This window comes from Mustela lutreola, chromosome 4, assembly GCF_030435805.1.
Source record: "Mustela lutreola isolate mMusLut2 chromosome 4, mMusLut2.pri, whole genome shotgun sequence".
NCBI classification, from domain to species: domain Eukaryota; kingdom Metazoa; phylum Chordata; class Mammalia; order Carnivora; family Mustelidae; genus Mustela; species Mustela lutreola.
The window spans coordinates 197,557,180-197,578,933 of NC_081293.1; the positions used below are offsets into that span (position 1 = coordinate 197,557,180).

The following is a 21,754-nucleotide window of genomic DNA, read 5'->3' on the forward strand; positions in this document are numbered from 1 at the left end:
TTGGCAAATTTTATACTCGAATGTTTTTGCCTCTTTTTTATTTGCATTCCCTATTTCTGTTTCTCTGCTCTTTGTTCCGTTGTGTTTTAGGGTCCCCTCCCCCGCCCCGCTCTTTATGTTATCCCTCAGAAGACACAGGCCCAGAGAGAAGATGGTTTTCCTGGCTCTCAGGTTGAAGTTTTAACCTATCATAAGAAAGGTAAGGTATCTTTCCCTTTTCCTTCTCAAAATGAGAGTAAAACTCAAGGCGGCTGTTTCTCCTTGTAATTCTTTAATTAGGATCAACTAGGATAAACCCTGCCCACTAATTTGAGATAAGGCATGCACTGTTTCAGCCTCCTAATTTCTTTTTCCCCGTAGGGAAGGTTCCAGACTTTCTGGTCACTCCCATGGGATTGCTCTCCACTGTCACGAATGCGCCTCTCTCTCCCCCACACGTTCCTCCCCACCTGCCTAGTGCCGTGACTTTGTTCTGTGACTTTCCTTTTGTTGCATTATCCCTTTCCCCTCGTGAACTGGTCCTGACAACTTTGCCCTGACTCTTGATTCTTCGGGACACCGGCCTGTGGTAACTCAATACGCTTCTTATCTTGTATCTTCCCCTTACTTCTCCCATGATTATTCTGTCTCCCTTAGGCAACCCCTGGGTAGCCCCATGACGTCTATGTCCTTTATATGTACAGAAAAATATGTTTTTTGTTCTCATTCCTGGTCCTCTGGGAAGGACCCAACTCACCTCCCCCCAACCCCTCACTCTCCCACCCCCACCCCTGCCTCTTACATACTTCGAAGCAGATGTCTGGTCCCAGGCTAAACAGAGTCAGCCTCCTCAATGGGGAAAGGTCAAATCTGCTCAGACATGTCAAGACATTTCACAAGCATTTGGCTGACCTCGTGTACTAATATCTAAATATTGAGTAATACAGAGTAAAAAATTAAAAGACAGCCAAACAACACTTCGGGTAATCTTTGAGTCCCTTGAGGTGTTCTGAAAGCTTTTTTTCATGTTGACTTTATTAAAAAAAAAAAAAAAAAAAAAAAAAAAAAAAAAAAAGGCCGAAAATGAGATCTAGCCTAGATTTTGCCCAAGATGAGGCTTTTCCCATTTCCTCAGTTGAGGATTCTAAGACTCTCTGGAAGGTCCCTTTGAACTTTGGAAGTCCCGGATTCCACCTGCTGCTCTGAAGGGCCCCTGGCTGCTGGCGACGCCCTGGGTGTGACATCACAAGGGCTTTATGATGTACCCAGTGCTGCTTCTTGTGAAACACCACGCAGGCAGGACAGCCCAGCACAAACCAGTATTTGCTCAGAATCCAGGCACCATAAAGTCAGCCATTAGGAAAAAAATCTTGTCTTTTAGATCATTCAACCTAGACTCCTGGCTCATTTCACCCGTGACTCAGCTTAGACAACTGATCAACTACAGAGCAGCTGCTGTCTTAATGGTAGGTGGGGGAGCTCAGTGTGCTGAATAGTCAGAACAACGGGGGAGTGGGGTGCTCCTTCCATCTGGATTCAACGGAAGCCACGCCTCCAATCACTGATCCTTGAATGAACGCTGGCTCTGGGGATTAGGATTAAGAAGATCTGAGTTTTAAAGAAGAGGTTGTAACGGTCAGGCTGGATAATGCCGCTCTAGAGGTAGGCCAGGCATTTATATGGACTTTGGTTCTCAAGAATCTTACTATTTATAGAAAATTTAGTTGTGACATCATCTAAAGCAGAGCCTGTTTTCCTCTGAAAAGACACTTTAAAACAAACACAACTGACTCCAGATTTTTAGGGTTTCCGTATGTGAGTGTATGTGCGTTGGGTGGGGGTGGGGGTGGTGATGAGGGGAGGGGATGCGAGGAGAGATGAGGCCCATATTCCAGAGAACCAGGGGGAGTTCTGCTTTAAGAAAGTGTGGTTAAGAAAAATTTACATTCATAAAAATTTTTTTAAAAATGAGTGAGGGTAATTTTCCTAATGTTCACATGTAGAGATTTTCCTCCAAATTTTCTTAATAGAGTAGACTCCTCCTAGAGAATATGGATGTATTTCCTTCTCCAGCACTAACCCTATCATGAACCCCTATGCACATGTTGTGTACTCAATGCGGGTGCCTCCTCTTACTTTCTTCCTTAGTTTCTAACTGCTTTTGGTGTTCGGTGTAAGTTTAAAGTCTCAGCAGGTGACATTTATCTGAAGTAGCAGCTGTGTTAGAAGTTAACCAGCTTCATTCTCCTCCGTCTCGTTTCCATCTATCTGCCTCAGTTAGAGGCTATCTTCTCCTCTTACACATTTGACAGTTTTTCTTCGCATTACCAAAGATTTCATTTTTATTTTATTTTTATTTTTATTTTTTTAAAGACTGTATTTATTTCTTTGAGAGAGAGCGCACAAGCAGAGGGAGTAGCAGGGAAGAGAGGCAGGCTCCCCGCCGAGCAAGGACCCGATGCAGGACTCGATCCCAGGACCCTGGGATCACCACCTGAGCTGAAAGCAGGCACTTTGCTGACTGAGCCACCAAGGCGCCCCAGAGATTTCATTTTCACAGCGTAATTCGTCCAGTCAAGGAGGCTGCACCATGCACTGGAGGTGTTTGTCGGGGTGGTAAAGCCCGGGTCTTGGAACGCTCCCGTGTGAGTAAACGCCCGATCCGGTTCCGCACCCCTCCCCTGATCTAGGATGCTCAGGACCAGCCCTGCCCGGCCCCCTGATTCCCCTGGTCGTGATGCCTGCGGGGGTTCTGCAGCTCTTGCGGACCCTCCATTTCCCCCCAGCCAGGCTGTTCCGTAACTCGACCCTAGTTAGCGACCTGGCGGCCAGGAGAGGACTGGGTGGGCAAGGGCGGTGGGGACGGAGGGCGCGCGCTGCCTGCACCGTGTCCTCCGGCCAAGGAGCGGGGCTGGCCCACCGCGCGGGGAGGGCGCCGTTGCTGCAGGCCCGCAGGGTGGGTCCCCGCGACCCCCGTCCCGGGTCCCAGCGCCTCCCTCCCGCCCCGGCAGAGGAGCCAGGACCGCCAAGTCACCTGCCCCCGAGTACAGCGGCCCTGGCCCCCGCGGCCTGCACGCGGTTCGCACGCGGGGGAGGAGAGGCTCTTCTGTGTCGCGAAGGAGGCCGGGCTGACCCTCAGCGTCGCCCTCGGCCTGCCGCTGCCTCCCTCGGACGCACGCGTGCAGCCGGCTGGAGCCCCGGGGTTTGCGCTGGCCGCTCCGGCCCGCCGCGCGCCGCAGCCACGCCGCTCCGCGCACCCGCGCTCCAGCCCGTCCCCCCAGCGAGGGCGCAGCAGGGGCACCGCACGCCGCCCGCGGGGTCACGACACGCCCTCCCGGGTCGTGGGGTCGCAAGGGCCGGGCGGGCGATGCGTCCCCCACGGCCGTCGCGCAGGACCGCCCTTGCCCCCTGCGGCAGCTCGGGCTCCCGGGAAACCGCCCGCGCCGGGGATGCGCTCGCAGGCCGTGTCCGGGCGCGGTCCGGGGCCAACCCCTGCGGGCGAAGCGCCCCGGCTCCAGCGGCGCGCGAACCTCAGCAACCAAACCGCTGTTGTTTGCCCGCAAAAACCGGTTTGAGGAAGAGCAGAGCACTGCGACCCAGGCCGAGCCCGCGGAACGAGCGCACGCGCCGGCGTCGCGGGAGACGGGAGGACGAAGTGGTCGGCGCCACCCGCAAGTCCGAGCACAGTGGCTTTTCATTGGCTGAGCTGCGACGGTCCCTCTCGGGTCGAGCTGTGATGGTCCCTCATTGGCTGAGCTGTAACTGCAGTCCCTCATTGGCCGAACTCTGATTGTCCCTCATTGGCTGGCCCGTAGTCACGGTTCCTCATTGGCTGAGCTGTAACCGCAATCCCTCATTGGCCGAACTGTGATTGGCCCTCACTGGCTGGGCTGTAGTCACGGTCCCTCATTGGCTGAGCTGATTCCGGGGCAGGAGGAAACTCGCCTTCCTCGGGCTGGGATCACAAAATACAATCCCGTGGAAGGTGCGGCCTTTCCCGTGGGCTCCGCAGTGGGCCGGGAGCGCCGGGGCTGAGCGCGCCCGCTGCGCCCTTCTGACTCGGTTCTTTTCGTTTCGCGAGAGAAGGCGCCCAGACTGTGAGGTGCTCGCGGGAAGGAGCGCCGTCAGCCCCAGGGGCGCTGCGGGCTGGAGCGTCCTCCGCGTCGTCCCCAGGCGCAGGGCGGCAGGTGGGCCCGTCAGCCCGTCTTTAAACACGAGTCCCTCCGGGAGGGGAGCCTTGCGCCCAGCGGCCTGCGCCGCCGGAGTAAGGATGGGGCCGGGTCGGTGGAGAGCCGGTACTCCAGGCAGGAGGGGAAGCGGCGCCCGGCCCCACGGGTCATGGGGTGGCCCCACGCCGCCCTCTAAGACGCTCCACCGGGTGTGCTCGGGCCTCTGGGCGGCCGGGTGCAGCCTCGGCGGTTTGATGCGGGGCAGTTCCCGAGCGCGCTGGGTTCCGTGGGCCGGGGACGGTCTCTTCTGGGAGCAGGAGCCGTAGGAGCCGGGGCGCCTGGGCAGGCTTGTCCTAGCGCAGGATGTCAGAACTGTGTAGGGCGCACTCGGTCCTCCAGGCCGAGAACTGGCATGGAAATGGCCATCCAGAGGGTCAGGTGCAGGAAAACACTTAGCGCATGAGGACGACCCGCGCCAGAGGGCCCTGGAAAGCGGGTGACACTGGACAGCTCAGGAGGCTCGTGCCCTTGATTCCTTCTAACCCCGGGCCAGGCTGTCACCGGATTTAAAGGGTCAGGATGGGAGAGAAGTGGCTGCTCTGTGCACGTGTTTACAAGCATTGATGCCATTTGATAGGTACCGTGTTAATCTCCATTTTTAATTTTTTTTTTTGTCAAAGTAATGCATACATTTAAAAATAAAGCCTAAAATAAAAACAAAAATATTAGAGTCAGCAGGCCCTTGCCTACCTTCCACCCTAATCCAAGATGGACTGAGCATGAATAAGGGATGAGTAGACCTGCTTTCACTGTATGTATTTCCTTCAGCTGAAGGCTCAGGAGTGTGTGCCAGTTACTTTAAATAAGGGCATGTTTTGTAAGCATGTTACACATTTTGATGTTAAGCGACCTTCTGAATATCAGTTTTAAGAGTTTTTGCTAATAGAAAATAAGATATACTTTATCTCATCCAAGTATATGGATAACTGCATATTAAAATGATCTTGTTCTTAAAACACTGAAAATTGAATCTAAGCCAAGCAGATAACCTGGAAATCACTGAGATCTCTAATATAGTCTCTCTTAAATTCTTCTGACCTAGGAAATTTAAAAATGGACCTTCAGAAATACTAGGTTTACAATGAGAGGCGTCACATTTCAATGTTTATTCTACGGATCCTTGATATTTGGGATCTGGACAGCTCTATTGTATGTATATATTCACCATAATCATGTAAGCAACTTGGAGAAGAAAAACCAGGGGCCTGCATTAATTTGGTCCCATGAAAAAAAATTGCAACAGCAAATTCCCCGGGACCCCAAGCAAATACCGAGACTGCGTGTAAGATTTGAAATGCCTGACAAATATGAAACTACAGAATACAAAACCTTTTTAAGATCAGGTAAGTATTTTGATTTTCTCTATTAGCTGTTTTAAGGGGAAAATGTACCATAAGTTTAATATTTAGAAGAGAAAAAGTGTCTTTCTTAGAGCAACTCAATTTTTAAATTGTAAAATATTTCACATATATACAGTAAAGAGTAAAACAAGCATGTATCACCTAAATTTAACAATTTTTTTTTTTAAAGATTTTATTTATTTATTTGAGAGAGAGACAGTGAGAGAGAGCATGAACGAGGAGAAGGTCAGAGAGCGAAGCAGACTCCCCATGGAGCTGGGAGCCCGATGCGGGACTCGATCCCGGGACTCCAGGATCATGACCTGAGCCGAAGGCAGTCGTCCAACCAACTGAGCCACCCAGGCGTCCCAACAATTTTTAAAGATAGTTTGCTGTATTTCAGATAGTGTTCTGTTTTTTCACAGAAATAAATGTTAATGGGTACCATTAACGACTTCACCCCCTTTCTTCTCCTCCTCTTACCCTCTGAGGTGGTATCTAACCTGAGTTGATGGATATCTTTCTTCCCTTCCTTTTATGTGTGATCTCCAGCAAAATACAATATTATATATTTTTAATATGTTTGTAGATACTCCAGAATGAATTGTAATACTGTCACGAATATGGGTTAGAAGTCTTCGTGTGGACATACTTTGTTTCTCTTGGGTTTGGGACAGATGGGATGTACAGTAGGTATATGCTTAACTTTCAGGAAAATGACAGTGTGTTTTCAAGATAGCTGTGCCATTTATTTTCCCCTCCGGCATGTAGACAATCTCTCCCTTTGCTCCAAATCTTCACCAACGTTTGGCAAGCTCAGTTTTTTAGATTTTAGATATTCTAATGGATAAGTAATGGAACCATTGTAGCCTTAATCTGCATTTCCCTGAAGACTAATGATTTTGAGCACCTTTTCATGTGCTTCATGGCCGCCCATATATCTTCTTTTGTAAAGTGTCTCTTCAAGTCCTTCATCTATTTTTTAAAAGATTTTATTTATTTATTTGACAGAGATCACAAGTAGGCAGAGAGGGAGGAGGAAGCAGGCTCCCTGGTGAGCAAAGGGCTGGATGCAGGGCTTGATCCCAGGACCCTGAAATTATGACCTGAGCCAAAGGCAGAGGCTTTAACCCACTGAGCCACCCAGGCACCCATGTCTTTCATCCATTTTTAAATCGGAATGTTTATCTTCTGATTTTTAAGATTTTTAAAAATATATTTTGGATTTAAGTCCTTTGATATGTGAGTTGCAAATACTCTGTACGTCTGTGCCTTGCCTTTTTATTCTCTTTTTAAAATTGGGACATAATTGACATAGAACATCTTATTCATTTTGGAAGTACAGCAGAATGATTTGCTACATGTGTACATGTATATATTGCAAAATGATAACCACAGCAGGTTTAGTTAACAGTTGTGTCCATCACACCCAGTTACAATATTTTTCTCTTATGATAAGATCTGTGCTGGCAAGTTTCAATATACAATATTACTATTGTTAACCATAGTCGCTATACTGTATATTTTGAATTCTCTTTTGAGTGGTGTCATTCAAGAAGAAAAATTTTAAATTTTGATCTTCAGTTCATCCCAATTTCTTGTATGGTTCTTCTTCTTTTTTTAAATCTTTTATTGAAGTAAACTTTGCCTATGTCAAGTGCACAAAGATTCTCTTCTCTGTTTTTATTTTTAGAAATTTTAAGATTTTAGGTTTTACTTTACATTTTACATTAGAGCTGTGGTCCCTTTGGAGTGAATTTCTGTGATGGGAGGGTGAGGATCAATGTTCATTTTCCTCGTGTGGATATCCATTTTTTCCAGCACCATTTCTTGAAAAAAATCTCCCTTTTTCCATCTCGGCATCTTTCAGAAAAGTTAACTCTTTTTGTTTGGTCCCTTTCTGACTCTGTTCTCACTCTTTCCAAAATTGTTTTGGTTATTGTAGGTGGTTAGCTTGTTCGGATAGGTTTTAGAAACAGTTTGTCAATTTCTTCCAAAGAGACCGCTGGTATTTTTAATTGTATTGACTCTATGGGTCAACTTGGAGAGAACTGACATCTTAATAGTATGGCTTCAGCTGTGTAGCACACATTTTGATACACTGAATTTTCATTTTCATTCGGTTCTCTGTGTTTTTATATTTTCTTTGAGACTTTCTCTTTGGATTATTTGGAAATAGATTGTTTAATTTCAGAGTCTTTAAATAATTTTCTCCTCTCTGCTACTGACATCCAGTCTGATTCCATTATAGTCAGAAAATATACTCTGTGTGATCTCAGTTCATCTAGGTTTTTTGAGGTTTGTTTTATGATCCAGAATATGGTCCACCCCTGGTGAATGCTCCATGCACATTTGGAAAAACTATGTATTTGCTGTTGTTGGGTGTGGATTTACTTCATACACATCAACTAGTTCCTGTTGGTTGATTTTATTGTTCAGTTCTTGATGTCCTTGCTGAGTTTTTGGCTAGCCGTTCTGTCAGTTGCTAAGACTGGGTGTTGAAAACCCCAACTACTGTTGTGGATTTGTTAGGTTCTACTTTAACTATTTTCGGTTTTTGCTTCATGTATTTTTTTTTTAAAGATTTTATTTATTTATCAGAGAGAGGGGGGGGGTAGAGAGCGAGCACAGGCAGACAGAATGGCAGGCAGAGGCAGAGGGAGAAGCAGGTTCCCTGCTGAGCAAGGAGCCCGATGTGGGACTTGATCCCAGGACGCTGGGATCATGACCTGAGCCAAAGGCAGCTGCTTAACCAACTGAGCCACCCAGGCGTCCCTGCTTCATGTATTTTGAACTATTTTTTTATGTGTTTCTATTTGGAACCATTATGTCTCACTGGTGCATTGAACCTTTTTTTTTTTTTTAAGATTTTATTTATTTGACAGACAGAGATCACAAGTAGGCAGAGAGGCAGGCAGACAGAGAGGGGGAAGCAGGCTCCCTGCTGAGCAGAGCCCCCAATGTGGGGCTTGATCGCAGGACCCTGAGATCATGACCTGAGCCAAAGGCAGAGGCTTTAACCCACTGAGCCACCCAGGTGCCCCTGCACTGAACCTTTTATCATAAGGTCATGTCTCTGTCTCTAGTAATTTTCTCTGCTCTGAAATCTATTTTATTTACTATTAATAGAGCCACTTGTACTTTTTTTTTAATGTAGGCTCTAAACCCAATGTGGGGCTTGAACTCACAACCCTGAGATCAAGATTTACATCCTCTATCGATTGAGGTAGCCAGGCACCCCAGCTGTTGTCTTTTTTTTTTTTTAATTAAAATTTGCAAGTATATCCTTTTCTTATCAATCTACCTATGTTTCACTGGAGTAAGTTTCTTGTAGGTAGCATATTGTCAGGACATTTTTTAAATCCACTGTGTTAATCCTTGCTTTTACTGGTATATTTAGATCATTTGCATTTAAGACAATTATCAATGGCAGAGTTTCTCAGTTATTTTATTTTTTTGTTTGTTTCCTCTGTTTCTCAATCTTCTGTTTCTCTTATGTTTTGGTGAGTTACTTGAGCATTTTCAAAATTCCATCTTGATGAGTTTAAAATGTTTTTTAAAAGGTTGCTTTGTATAGTTTCTTTAGTGGTTGCTGTAGGTATTACATAATATATATATTTATATATAACTATTTATATATAACTATAACTTACCAAGGTCTCCTTGAATCAATGATTTGCCACTTCAAGTAAAGTGTAAACTGCTCCTTAGCCTCCTCATTTTAAAAATATAACTGTCTTGAGTTTTGAGCACTACATCAGATGGTGTTATAATTGTGGCTTCAAAAGTCAAATGTGATTGAAGAAACTTATAGAGTTTCCTCATTAGGAAACTCTATCATATTTACCCCGTTTTCATCCATTTTGATGTTCTTTTTTCTTTTCTGAAGTTCCAAGCCTCCTCCTATTATTATTTCCTTGTTTAGAGAACTTTCTTTTGCTGTTCTTTAAGGGTGGGGCTGCTAGTCACAAAGTCTGTTTTTCTTCACTTGGGAGTGTCTTCATTTTTTCATAATTCCCAAAGGATATTTTTGCTGGGTATAGAATTTGCAGTTGACAATTCTTTTTTTTTTCTTTTTAAAGATTTTATTTATTTATTTGACAGAGAGAGAGAGAGAGAGAGAAAGAGAGAGAATAAAAGCAGGCAGAGTGGGAGCAGGAGAAGCAGGCTTCCTGCTAAGCAGGGATCCCCATGTGGGGCTCAATTCCAGAGTCCTGGAATCACAACCCTGAGGTGAAGGCAGCTGCTTGATGACTGAGCCACCCAGGTGCCCCTGACAGTGCTTTTCTTTCAGCATTCAAAAATGTTTTGTCACTTTCTTCTCTCCCCCATGATTTCAGATGAGAAACCCATAGTCATTCAGGTTGTTCCTCTATGAATCCCATGTTTTTTTCTCTCTGGCTGCTTTCAAGAGTTGTCGTCTGTCTTCAGTTTTCAGAAGTTCCATTATGATGTGTCCTGCCATGGATTTCTTTGGTTTATCCCATTGTGGATTTTTTAGCCTCCTGAGGCTATAGATGTCCAACTTCCCTGAATTTAGGAACTTTCCGGCCTTATTTCTGAGAGTACTTTTTTTGGCCCCACTCTGACTCCTCTCCTTCCAGGGCTCTGATAATACAAATCAGCTCTTTTGTTGTCTGTATACAAGTTCCTGAGACTGTTTTTTTTTTTAAATTTTTTAAAATTAACATATAATGTTAATTACATGGCACTATCTTGGGGAGAACCGGAGCTCTACCTGCTTCCCCCCAGGCCAGCTTATGGAGGACCAGCTCCCTGCTCAGCCTGCCCACACCACCCATGCAGGTAATCACAGCTCTGCCTGCTTCTGCCAGAGTTGTTCTTAAAATATTCCACTACTGTTTGTGGCAATATATATTGATATTTCTAATGATTTTAATGTAAGTATTTCACTGCAGCAATGTTTGGTGTCTGCAAGCTCATCTCTACCTAGTCTTTATTGTGACTTATTCTCGCCATAAGTGTAAATAACTATCTGGGTGCTCCTTCCAATGAATTCTGTACTTTTTTTTTAAAGATTTTATTTATTTGACAGACAGAGATCATAAGTAGGCAGAGAAGCAGGCAGAGAGAGAGGAAGGGAAGCAGGCTCCCCGCTGAGCAGAGAGCCTGATGCAGGGCTTGATCCCAGGACCCTGAGATCATGACCGGAGCCGAAGGCAGCAGCTTAACCCACTGAGCCACCCAGGCGCCCTGAATTCTGTACTTTTTTAAGTGATACTTTGACTCCTGTATTCTTAGACTCTTCTTTTACCATTTTCATTCATGCCGTTTATCTTTCATGATTATATTTTTGTTTCTTCATTGACAAATAAGAGTGTTTATCTTTTAATAGGAAATTTACCCCCATCTTCATTTATTGTTATGACTGTTACGTTTGGGTTGGCGTCTGGCCTCTTGTTTTATTCTCTGCAATGGAAGTTCTGGGCTGGGGTTTTAGCTCTCCTTCCCCGCCTTTCCTAAATCCTTCAGTGACAGCTAACTTCACACGACAGTGGTGAGTCATGATGGGACCAAGGAGACCAAGCACTTCCTTCCCTGAAGAGACTGAATGACCAAAGGCTAACTTGTCCATACTTAGTGGAGGAATCTGCTTTGATTTTAGCCTTATCACCTGGAGGTAGTGTAGATTCCAGGAAAACACCTGGCTCATTATAAAGGGAGTGAATTCAGGATATAGTTGTTCTTATTATCCTTTATCTGGTGGTAGTAATCTGTATGTACGTAACTATAATTGCCCTTTCTTGCAGGTAAAGATACTAACTATTCAAAGCCAGAATATATTGCTGGATTTTTAAAATATGGATTTAATGCCATTCTCAGTAAAAGCTTGGGCAGTGAGAGAGATGTGCCAGATACGAGGAATAAAATGTATGTTAATCCTCATTTTTTATTGAGGTATAATTCACATATGAGATTATATTAGTTTCAGGTATACAACATAATGATATGACATTTATGTATATGTGGCCAAATAATCACTACAATAAGTCTAGATAACTTTGGCTACCATGTATATTTACAAAAAGTTTGTGTGTGTGTGTATGTGTGTGTGGTGGGAACTTTAAAGATCTGCTCTCTTTGCTACTTCCAGATAAGCAGTATAGTTCTTATCTGTAGTCACCATGTGGACATTATATTTCCACGGCTTACTTATTTTACACTGGAGCTTTGTTCCCCCCACCCCCCGGCAACCACCAGTCCATTCTCTGTATTGATGAGGTTGGGTTTTGGAGGTTTGGTGGTTGTTTCCAGATTCCTCATGTAAGTGAGATCATATTGTATTTATCTTTCTGACTTATTTCATTTAGTGTAATGCCCTCAGGAAAGATGTCATTCTTTTTTATGCTGGAAAGTATTCCGTTGTGTGTATCATAGCACGTTTTCTTTACCCATTCATGGGCTGATGGACAGTTAGGTTGTTTCCATATCTTGACTGTTGTAAATAATGCTGCTGGGAACATGGGGGTGCGTGTATCTTTTTGATTTAGTGTTTTCATTTTCTTCAAATGCAAACCCAGAAGTGAAATCATTGGGTCTTATGTTAGCCCCCTTTTTAAATTTTTGAAGACCCTCTGTACTGGTTTCCACAGCGGCTGCACCCGTTTGCCTTCCCAGCAACACTGCACCAGGATTCGCTTTTCTTTGCATCCTCTCCGACACTCGTCCTTTCTTGTCTTTTCGACAACACCATCCTTACAGGTGCGAGACGGTATCTCATTATGGTTTGATTTGCCCTTCCCCGATCATGAGTGATGCTGAGCACCTTTTCTTGTACCTGTTGGCCGTCAATCTGCCTTCTTTGGAAAATGTCTATTCAGATCTTCTGCCCATTTTTTTAAACTGAATTGTTTGCTGTTGAGTTTTATGAATTCTTTGTAAATTTTAGATATGAAGCCCTTGTCAGATAGATGACTTTGTCTCATTCAGTAGGATGCCTTTTCATTTTGTTTGTAATTTTCTTTGCCCTGTGGGGGCTTTTTAGCTTGATGTAGTCCCACTTATTTATTGATACTTTTGCTGCCTTTGCTTTTGGTGCCAGATCCAAAAAGTTATCACCAAGACTGATGTCAAGAAGCTTATAGTCTTTGTTTTTCTCTAGGATTTTTATGGTTTCAGGTCTTACATTCAAGTCTTTAATCTATTTCAAGTTAATTTTTGTGTATGGTGTAAGATAGTGGTCCACATTCATTCTTTCACATGTGGCTATTCGGTTTTCCCATCACCATTTATTGAAGAGACCATCCTTTCTGCACTGTATATTCTTGGCTTCTTTGTCATAATTAATCACATATGCATGATTTTATTTCTGGACTGTATTCTGTTCTGTTGATCTGTGTGTCTGTTTTTATGCCAATACCAAACTGTTTTAATTACCATAGCTTTGTAATAGAGTTTGAAATCAAGAGAGGATGATGCCTTCAGCTTTGTTCTTGTCTTCTCAAAATTGCTTTACCTCTTCAGCATCTTCTGTGGTTTCATACAAATCTTAGGATTCTTTGTTTTATTTCTATGAAAAATGCTATTGGAATTTTGATATGGATTGCATTGAATCTGTATATTGATTTGGGTAGTAGGGACATCTTAACAATGCCAAGTTCTTCCAATCCATGAGCACAGAGTATCTTTCCATTTATTTGTGTCTTCTTTAATTTCTTTCATGAATGTCTTATAGTTTTCCAGTGTACAGGTCTATAAATGAATACATATTAATTTTTTAAACAGTTACTAACCAGATTTTAATTTTGGCATATTAGAAGTCTTCCTGTTTTTAGGACTTGGAGTCTGATGATTCAAGAGCCTATTTCAAAATTCTAGAGTTTATCGTGTAGAGAACACCTTCCCCAGTCACACCAAATGTGTTCTAGGGATTTACAAGAATTGCATCACCCACAGGATCTTTTTATCAAATTACCAGTTAGGACATTTGGCTAAAGGGATATTTCTGGTACAAAATGCTTCAGACAGCTACCTATTTTTTATTCAAAATCTGCTTTTTCTTATTGTTTTCCTTTGTGTTGGTGCCTTTTTTTTTTCTTTAACTGGTGGCAAATTGGACATAATGTAAAAGGTACCATTGCACCATTTCTAACTATATGAATCGGGGCATTGAGGACCTTCACAGTATTTCAGAACCATCATCACCATCCCTCTCCAGAACTTTCTCATTAAACACTAACTCCCATCCTTCCCTCCCTCTGATGTCCCCACAACTACCTTTGTACGTTCTGTCTTTGTGAATTTTAACTACTCTAGGTACCTCGTAAAAATGGAATCATACAATAATTGCCCGATTTATTCCACGTAGCATCATGTCCCCAAGGTTCATTCATGTTGTAGCACCTGTGCCTTAGTGGTTCGGATGGTTTCCAGCTCAAGAGGGTTGATATTCTTTCTGAAATAAATGAGAACTACTTAAGGAATATAGGCATCTTCCTGTCATGCAGAAGACAAAATCCAGGCTCCAGGAAACAGGAGAAGGGGGGCCCACTGTGTCTTGTTGCAACTTGTGTGTAACACGAACATTTCAAACCACAAATATACAAATCAATAAAGCACATAGGTAGCTAAATATCACTTAAGGTGCGGCACACTCGAGAGATGTAGGGTTTACACGTGATGACATAGTCTATCTGGGTCATGATGAAAGAAAAAGAATTTCAATTTATTCAAACCATATAACTTGATATGAACTTAATTTAGAGGACGGCTGTTTTTTTCAAGATTTATTTATTTATATTGGGGAGGCAGATGCAGAGGGAGAGAGATTTCTAAGCAGACTCCCCACTGAGCATGGAGCCTGATGTGGGACTCCATCCCAGGACCCTGAGATCATGACCTGAGCCAAAATCAAAGAGTCAAAAGCTTCACTGACAGCAGCACCCAGGCACCCCAGGGACCACTTTTGTCTTAACTGGATAGTGAACTCCCATAAAAGAAAGCAATATTTTTGAATGCCTGTAAGCGATGAATTTCTTGCCACACCATCAACTCTTCTAAAATAGTGCAGCTGCCTTTGCTTCCTTCCCCCCATCACGTGATTGTTAGGAAGAACAGAAACTTTAGAGAGAGTGTCTATAGAGAGAAGTGAACTTGGAAGTTTTAATATTCAGAATATTAACTTATTTAATAGGAAATTCAATTATGTACAAGGTACACTTGTGTTTAAAATAAACTTCAACTACCAGGAATGACTACTTCTATTGGGGTCCAAGCAGATTTTCAGCCATCCTCATGCTAAGCTTATGATTGCTTTAAATGGGATTTCCATTTCAGTTGTGTCTTAAAATTTGCATGGTTATTTTCTGTAGCTATGGAAGTATTTGATACAGCTTTTTGGAGAGTACATTTTTATGTTGATTGGTCTTCTGATTCAGTTTTTTATCTTTTGACTTTTCAATTTTGAAATGATGTCAGGCTTACAAAATGGTTGTCAAACTATCTCAAGGACTTCCTGTATAGCCTTTTCTTAGAGTCCCCAAATGCTAACATCTTCAGAACCAGAACAATAAACAACACCAGGAAGTGAACATTAATGTAATACCTCTAGCTAATCTACAGACATGATTCAGATGTTTGCAGTTGCCCCACTGGCATCCTTCGGACCCAACCCAGACCCCCGATTGCATGTGGAGTTCCCAAGCCCTTGGTTTTCTTTCATCTGAAACCACTCCTAAGTCTTTATCTTTCTTGACTATAAAACTTTTTAAGAGATCTAACCAGCTACTTTCTAGAATGTTCCTCAGTTTGAGTTTGATGTTTCCTTGAGATCAAATCCAGGTCATGCTTTTTGGCAGGAACACCATTAGGTGAGATTTTGTGTCATCCTCAGAGCATCACATCAGGAGACACTCGATGTCTGTTTGTCCCATTTACTGGTGAAGTGACTGAGGGTGAAATTACTTTTAGTCACTTGCCTGAAATGGAAGCTGTCAGGTTTCTGCACTGTAAAACAACCGTTTAGCCTTTTGTAATTAATAAGTGTACAGATTTCTTTTAACTGTAAATCACAGAAAACCTGGAAATATATATATATTTATACATATATATATACACATACATATATATATATATATTTTTTATTATATCCACAAAGGGGACAAGTCAACATACCCCCAGTTCCATTGCTTTTTCTTTTTCTCCTGTCTTAGTGCACAAGGTGTGTAAGCCAGTGCCCTTGCTTGCTGCTTAATACACTCTGTGTCTGTCTCTGTGCCGTAATTTTCCCTTTTTGCAAGGACCCCAGGCTTCTCAGACTAGGTCACCTTAATGACACCTCCCTCATTGCTTCTGCAACAATCCCACTTCCCAATAAGGCCACATCCTAAGATACTGCGGGTTCAGACTTCAACATGTGAATGTAGGGGAGACACAATTCAACTCACAACAGTCCTGGTTTATACCATATGCGTGTTAATCTGTATGATCAGCAAAGAATAGGGCAGCTAACCAGGGACCACCAAACTCAGACCTTGTCTGAATTTCTTTTACCCTGAAAAACTGCTTCCTTAGGTGAGAAAAGTTTAGGCCCCAAAAGACCACAGCAACATTTATCAATTAATTTTGGAGAAACTCGTGCACCCAGGGGCCTAGAGAGTCCTGGTGTGACGTAGTTGCAGGCCCCTCACTGCCACTGTCTCGTTCCTCCTGAGGGACTTCGTTTATCTACAGTTTTCTTAAAACGATGCGCCGGGGGGCGCCTGGGTGGCTCAGTGGTTAAGCCGCTGCCTTTGGCTCAGGTCATGATCTCAGGGTCCTGGGATCGAGTCCCGCATCGGGCTCTCTGCTCAGCAGGGAGCCTGCTTCCTCCTCTCTCTCTGCCTGCCTCTCTGCCTACTTGTGATTTCTCTCTGTCAAAATAAATAAATAAAATCTTTAAAAAAAAAAAAAAAAAAAAAAAAAACGATGCGCCGGGACTGAATATGATGCTAGAGATGAGTCCACCCTGGACCATCATGTTCCTCGTTCTTGTGTTCTCCTTCTGTTGTCCCCCACCTCCGTGTCTCATCTACTTCCTCTTTGAGAACTCAATGATCTTCCTGGAATTTAAGCCTAGGGGTGGTTTTCCTGCTTGTCTCTGTGAAGCTGCGTGAAGGATGCCTCCCCCCGACGCCCTTCTCAGCTGCTCAGCCTTTCCCTGGTCCCACTCCCAAGAGCATGATGGCAGCTTCTGTGTGCTAGGCGCAACTTCCTCTAGTATTGGGTAAAAATGCTCACTAAGCAAGTCTCTCTTCCTCCATGGCAACACCTGCCCATGGATATGCTGAGGTTCTGTGTGGGGTGTAGTGGAGGCATCCTTTCCTGGCATTTTCTGCCCCACTTCTCTTTCCATTAAGTTGCAGGGGGCCTAGTGACTTTTGATTTGGACCCCACGCACTGGCCACAGTCCATTAGCCCAGCCATGGGCCCCTGAGCCCAGCTGGGCCAATGAATCCTTATTTGTGACTTTTTGAGAAAGAGGAAGTCATACCGGTTTCTCCTTGGGTGCTGGACCATGGGTTATGCTGCTGTTGGCCAGGTTGCAGAGAGAGGATAAGAATCATATAATGAGCCTCATGTGATATTAACAGTCTGCCAGGCACTGTTCTGAACATTGGACATTCTAATTCATTGAACCCTCCCAACCCATGAGGTAGGCTGATGATGTTGTAGCTACTGTTACTCCCAGACGGAAAGGCAAGAACAGAAGTGGACCGAGTGTCTAAGTGACTCTCAAGCCTCTTGCCCCAGTCATTCTTCTTTTTTAATTATTTTATTAACATATGATGTATTATTTGCCCGAGGGGTATAAGGTCTGTAAATCATCATCCAGTCATTCTTGAAGGCTCTAGTGGCACGTCTGTCACTAGGTCCTGTGGGACATTTGAGTCCCCTTCTGAGAGATTTCCCTTCCTTATGCTTAAGCTAGCTGTAGTAGGTCTGTCCTTGACAACCAAAATACGTTTCAGAATGAACCAGATAATGTAGCAATTCAAACAATAATTAATAGCTAATAACTAATATTATTAGAATTCAGCTCCTATTTTTTTTTCCCATGTGCACAAAAGAAATAACACATTTCTGTCACCTTGGAAGAAATCCAGTCACACCATACCCACTGCATTTCTTTTTTTTTTTTTTTTTAAGATTTTTATTTTATTTTTTTGACAGAAATCACAGGTAGGCAGAGAGGCAGGCAGAGCGAGAGAGGAAGGAAGCAGGCTCCCCACTGAGCAGACAGCCTGATGCAGGGCTTGATCCCAGGACCCTGGGATCATGACCTGAGCAGAAGGCAGAGGCTTTAACCCACTGAGCCACCCAGGTGCCCCACCCACTGCATTTCTGTTCTGCAGCAAGCTAAAGCATGGGATTCTCTCTGAAGGTGACAAAATGAAGTTAATCTGAACCTTCAATGTGTGTAAGTATATTAATATGCTTCTATAATAGAAACCAAAATATAGGTACAATTCATGGCTATACCATGTTCAGCCTAGATTTAAGATGGCCAAATCAGCGCATCCAGGAAACAGCAATTATTGCTGACATTCAGGAAGGAGTAATTTAGAAAATACTAGAATACCATATGAGAGTAAAGAAGCTTTTATATTTCAATTTTGGTATTTTCAACTGTACTGTTACCTTATTATCATAAAGGTCAGATAAGGGAATGAAGAAGAAAAATGCAAATAAAGAAAGGTGCTTCAGCGAGATCCCAAATTGTGGGGTTTTTTTCCCTTTATTGATGCCTGTAGGTGTCTTCAAAAACATTACCCAGCCAACCTACCTACTGCCAGCGTGGTCATTTGCTTCTACAATGAGGAATTTAACGCCTTGTTTCGGACCATGTCCAGTGTCATAAACCTCACTCCACAGTACCTCCTTGAAGAAATTGTTTTGGTAGATGACATGAGCGACTTTGGTAAGACAGAACGCCATCTGCCTATGTCGTGGGCTCTGAAGGCAGTGCGGTCTCTGACGGCCCGTGTGTGACTTTACCCTTTCTAGACATTTTCCACTTGGCGGGTGTCAAGGCAGAAGCTGTGGGCACACCGGTGGGGATGTAAGCGCTGGTCCCTGTCCTGTGGTGTGGGGCTCACGGGTGGTGAGTGCTTCCATGAGGTGACTAAATGTAGGGGCAACATAAGACCAACCTGGTCTTCAGGGATCGTGGAGGACACTCAGGAAGAAGCGACAGCTCCGCTGAGGTCTGAGGTGCCCAGCTGGGAGAGGAGGGGAAGAGTGTTCTAGGCAGAGGCCACAGCACCATAAAGGCCCAGAGGCCAGAGGTAATGTGGTGACTTGGGAATAGTTCTGTACTTCATGTAGTGTCTGTGTGTGTGTGTGTGTGTGTGTGTGTAGCGTTGGGGGAGGGGGCGGACATAAAACCAGAGCTATAATAAGACCACACGGCTTGTGAAGGGCGCTACTGGAATTTTCTGTGGAGAAGTGGAGTGCTGTGGCAGGCTTAATGCAGGGGAGTGATAGGACCCAAGTCCTCCTCGGGAAATAGTTCTTTTTTTTTTTTTTTTAAAGATTTTATTTATTTATTTGACAGAGATCACAAGTAGGCAGAGAGGCAGGCGGAGAGAGAGGAGGAAGCAGGCTCCCCGCTGAGCAGAGAGCCCGACTCGGGACTCGATCCCAGGACCCTGAGACCATGACCTGAACCAAAGGCAGAGGCTTAACCCACTGAGCCACCCAGGCGCCCCACAAAGAATTCTTTTTTTAAAAAAGTTTTTTAAAAAGATTTATTTATTTGAGAGAGAGAAAGAGAAAGGAGGGGAGGGGCCGGGAAGAGGAGGAGAGAAGCGCAAGCAGACTCCACCCTGAGCCCGGATAGGGCCTGATCCCATGACCCTAAACCAAGATCAGGCCGGAGCCGAAACCAAGACTCCGAGGCTCAGCCTCCTGCAGCAGCCGGGCGCCCCCTCCTAGAGAATTCTCGCCGCACGCCCCGCAGCCCAGTGCGTGTCCCCCCTGCCCGCCGGCTGGAAGGAGTTGTGATACCAGCACGAGATCTGGCGGAAGGCACTTGGCCTTTGAAATGAGTCATCTGCTTTATAACCGAATTATAAACCTGAGGCAAGCCGAGAGGACCCAGATGAACGAAAACTTCTTGGAGTCTGCAGATGCCTGTGGGGTCCATTCCCCAATATGGAGCAATATGTCAGGACTGGAGAGAGATCCTGCCTGAAAGTTAACCGAACCCGCTGTGAATCGGACCCACGCGGGCTGGGGAAGGAAGAGGAGAGGCAGCAGGAAGGCGGATCGGCTAGAAAAGAGGCCGGCCCGGGAGGTTCACCGGTGGGGAAGTGACTCTAGGTGCGTCAGCTCAAGCTGATGTCGGCCGCACGTAGGAATTTCGCTTGGTGCCCGGCACTACCGTTCATGACCTTATCTCTCCGGGAGCCATTGTTTGTTTCTGATGTGCGAGGGAGGCGAGGTGCGGAGATGGTCAGATTCCTAACCTCATCAGTCGCACTGAGACCTGCGTCTGGCCGCAGGCTGGGGGGGGGGGATGGGGTGGAGAAGGGGGAGGGGATCTTCTGCGACACTGTGGAGTTCTGACCTCTCCCCGAGAAGGAGGAGGGCCCTGCTGTGACATACAGTTCCAGGATGGCCATGAACAGCTCCCCAAGGCTTTCAGAACAATGCCATGATGGCACACCTGGGTGGCTCAGTCGGTTAAGCATCTGCCTTAGGCTCAGGTCATGATCCCAAAGTCCTGGGATCGAGTCCCACGTTGGGCTCCCTGTTCAGTAGGAAACCTGCTTCTCCTCCCCCTGCCTGCCGCTCCCTGTTTGTGCTTTTTTCTCTCTGTCAAATAAATTTTTTAAAAAGTCTTTAAAAAGAAAAGAAAAAAGAAAAAAAAAGGCCCACACCATGAGTTCAGAGGTGCACCCAGTGACCGCTCGGAAGCTTCGGCCCCAGGGGAATCACCACCGGTGCCCAGCATCTGGCTGCTGCCAGACCAGATGTGCTGACTTCTCCTCCTCCCTCTCGGCTCGCCTAGGATGTGGTTTCACCTGTCGCACCAAGGAGGCTACTGTCTGACCCATTTAGATGCTCAAACACACCCAAGAAACCCTAACCCTAATGCGAACCCCGCCACCCCCACCCTCCACCCCCCAACCCAGGGCTCGCTCTGCTGCAGTGGGCGGTCCTCCCCGGGGACGGAGCTGAGCCACTTTGCACAGCTGAAAGCGAGAAAGTCGGGTTGCTCGGGAGCACTACAGCTCAGGCTTTTTCAATTAAAATTTCAACAGTGATTTATCAAAATAGAGGTATTTCATTAGAAACACAGAAGGATGTGTGCAGAGTATCTCAATGCCGACGCCTGTTTCTTTCTCTTCCTCATATAGGGTGAAGTGTTTGTTTTTAAGATTTCATTTATTTATCTGAGAGAGAGAGAGCATGATAAGGAAGAAGGTCAGAGTGAGAAGCAGACTCCACATGAAGTTGGGACCCCAATGCGGGACTCAGTCCCGGGACTATGGGATCATGACCTGAGCCAAAAGCAGTCACTTAACCCACTGAGCCACCCAGGCACTCAGGGTGAAGTTTTTAAGATTAGAACTTCTGTGGAAGAACATGGCTTTTAGGAATTAGTCGAAATTGTGATAAGTTGTTTTATTCTCTGTAGTTGTAGTTTATACATTGTCAAGAGTTGAGTTTTGTTTTGTTTCGTTTGTTTTTCCCAGATGATTTGAAAGAGAAACTAGACCATCGCCTGGAAATTTTTCGGGGAAAGATTAAATTAATAAGAAACAAGCAGAGAGAGGGACTGATCCGATCGAGGCTGATTGGAGCCGCTCGTGCTTCAGGTATGAGCCTTTCTTTCATTCAGGACCTGACCCGTTATCTGTGTGCCGGAGCCCTTCCTGCCCGAACAGGACCTCGTGGGTCCCTGCAAGTCTCCACTGGCATGAACAGAAGACCGGAAGTGCCTTTCAGCCAGAGGAAACTTGGACTCTGAAAGTACCCATTCTGCTCCAAAATGTTGATTTGTTATTTCGGAAAACAGGTATATTTTTTTGCAGGGGCCATAATGTCAGCCCCTGTCACTGGATGGGTTTCCCCTAGATATGGACTGAGATGGAGCTGCCCATGCAGCTGGCAGAGCAACACTGCATGGGGACAGTGGGGGCCATGGTGCAGTGGCCCGTCGCATGGGAAACCCCGAAGCTAAGTGCTCCCGTGGGCTGT

General features: G+C 45.0%; 1 protein-coding gene across 6 annotated transcripts in view; it reads left to right on the plus strand.

The window, feature by feature from the left end:
* The first annotated feature begins 1,279 nt into the window (after positions 1 to 1,279).
* GALNTL5 (polypeptide N-acetylgalactosaminyltransferase like 5) overlaps positions 1,280 to 21,754 on the plus strand; it is a 49,219-nt gene continuing 28,744 nt past the window's right edge. The window contains exons 1-4 of one of the 6 annotated variants that reach the window (XM_059172309.1): positions 1,280 to 1,445; positions 5,251 to 5,551; positions 18,301 to 18,467; positions 21,250 to 21,372. In XM_059172309.1, the coding sequence (XP_059028292.1) occupies positions 18,392 to 18,467; positions 21,250 to 21,372 (199 nt within the window). In that variant the 5' untranslated portion in view covers positions 1,280 to 1,445; positions 5,251 to 5,551; positions 18,301 to 18,391. Of the gene's footprint in view, positions 1,446 to 1,501; positions 1,642 to 3,879; positions 3,965 to 4,192; positions 4,786 to 5,250; positions 5,552 to 17,826; positions 17,967 to 18,300; positions 18,468 to 21,249; positions 21,373 to 21,754 lie in introns of those variants that run through there. The other 5 variants (XM_059172312.1, XM_059172311.1, XM_059172310.1 and 2 more) reach the window with 5 other exon arrangements.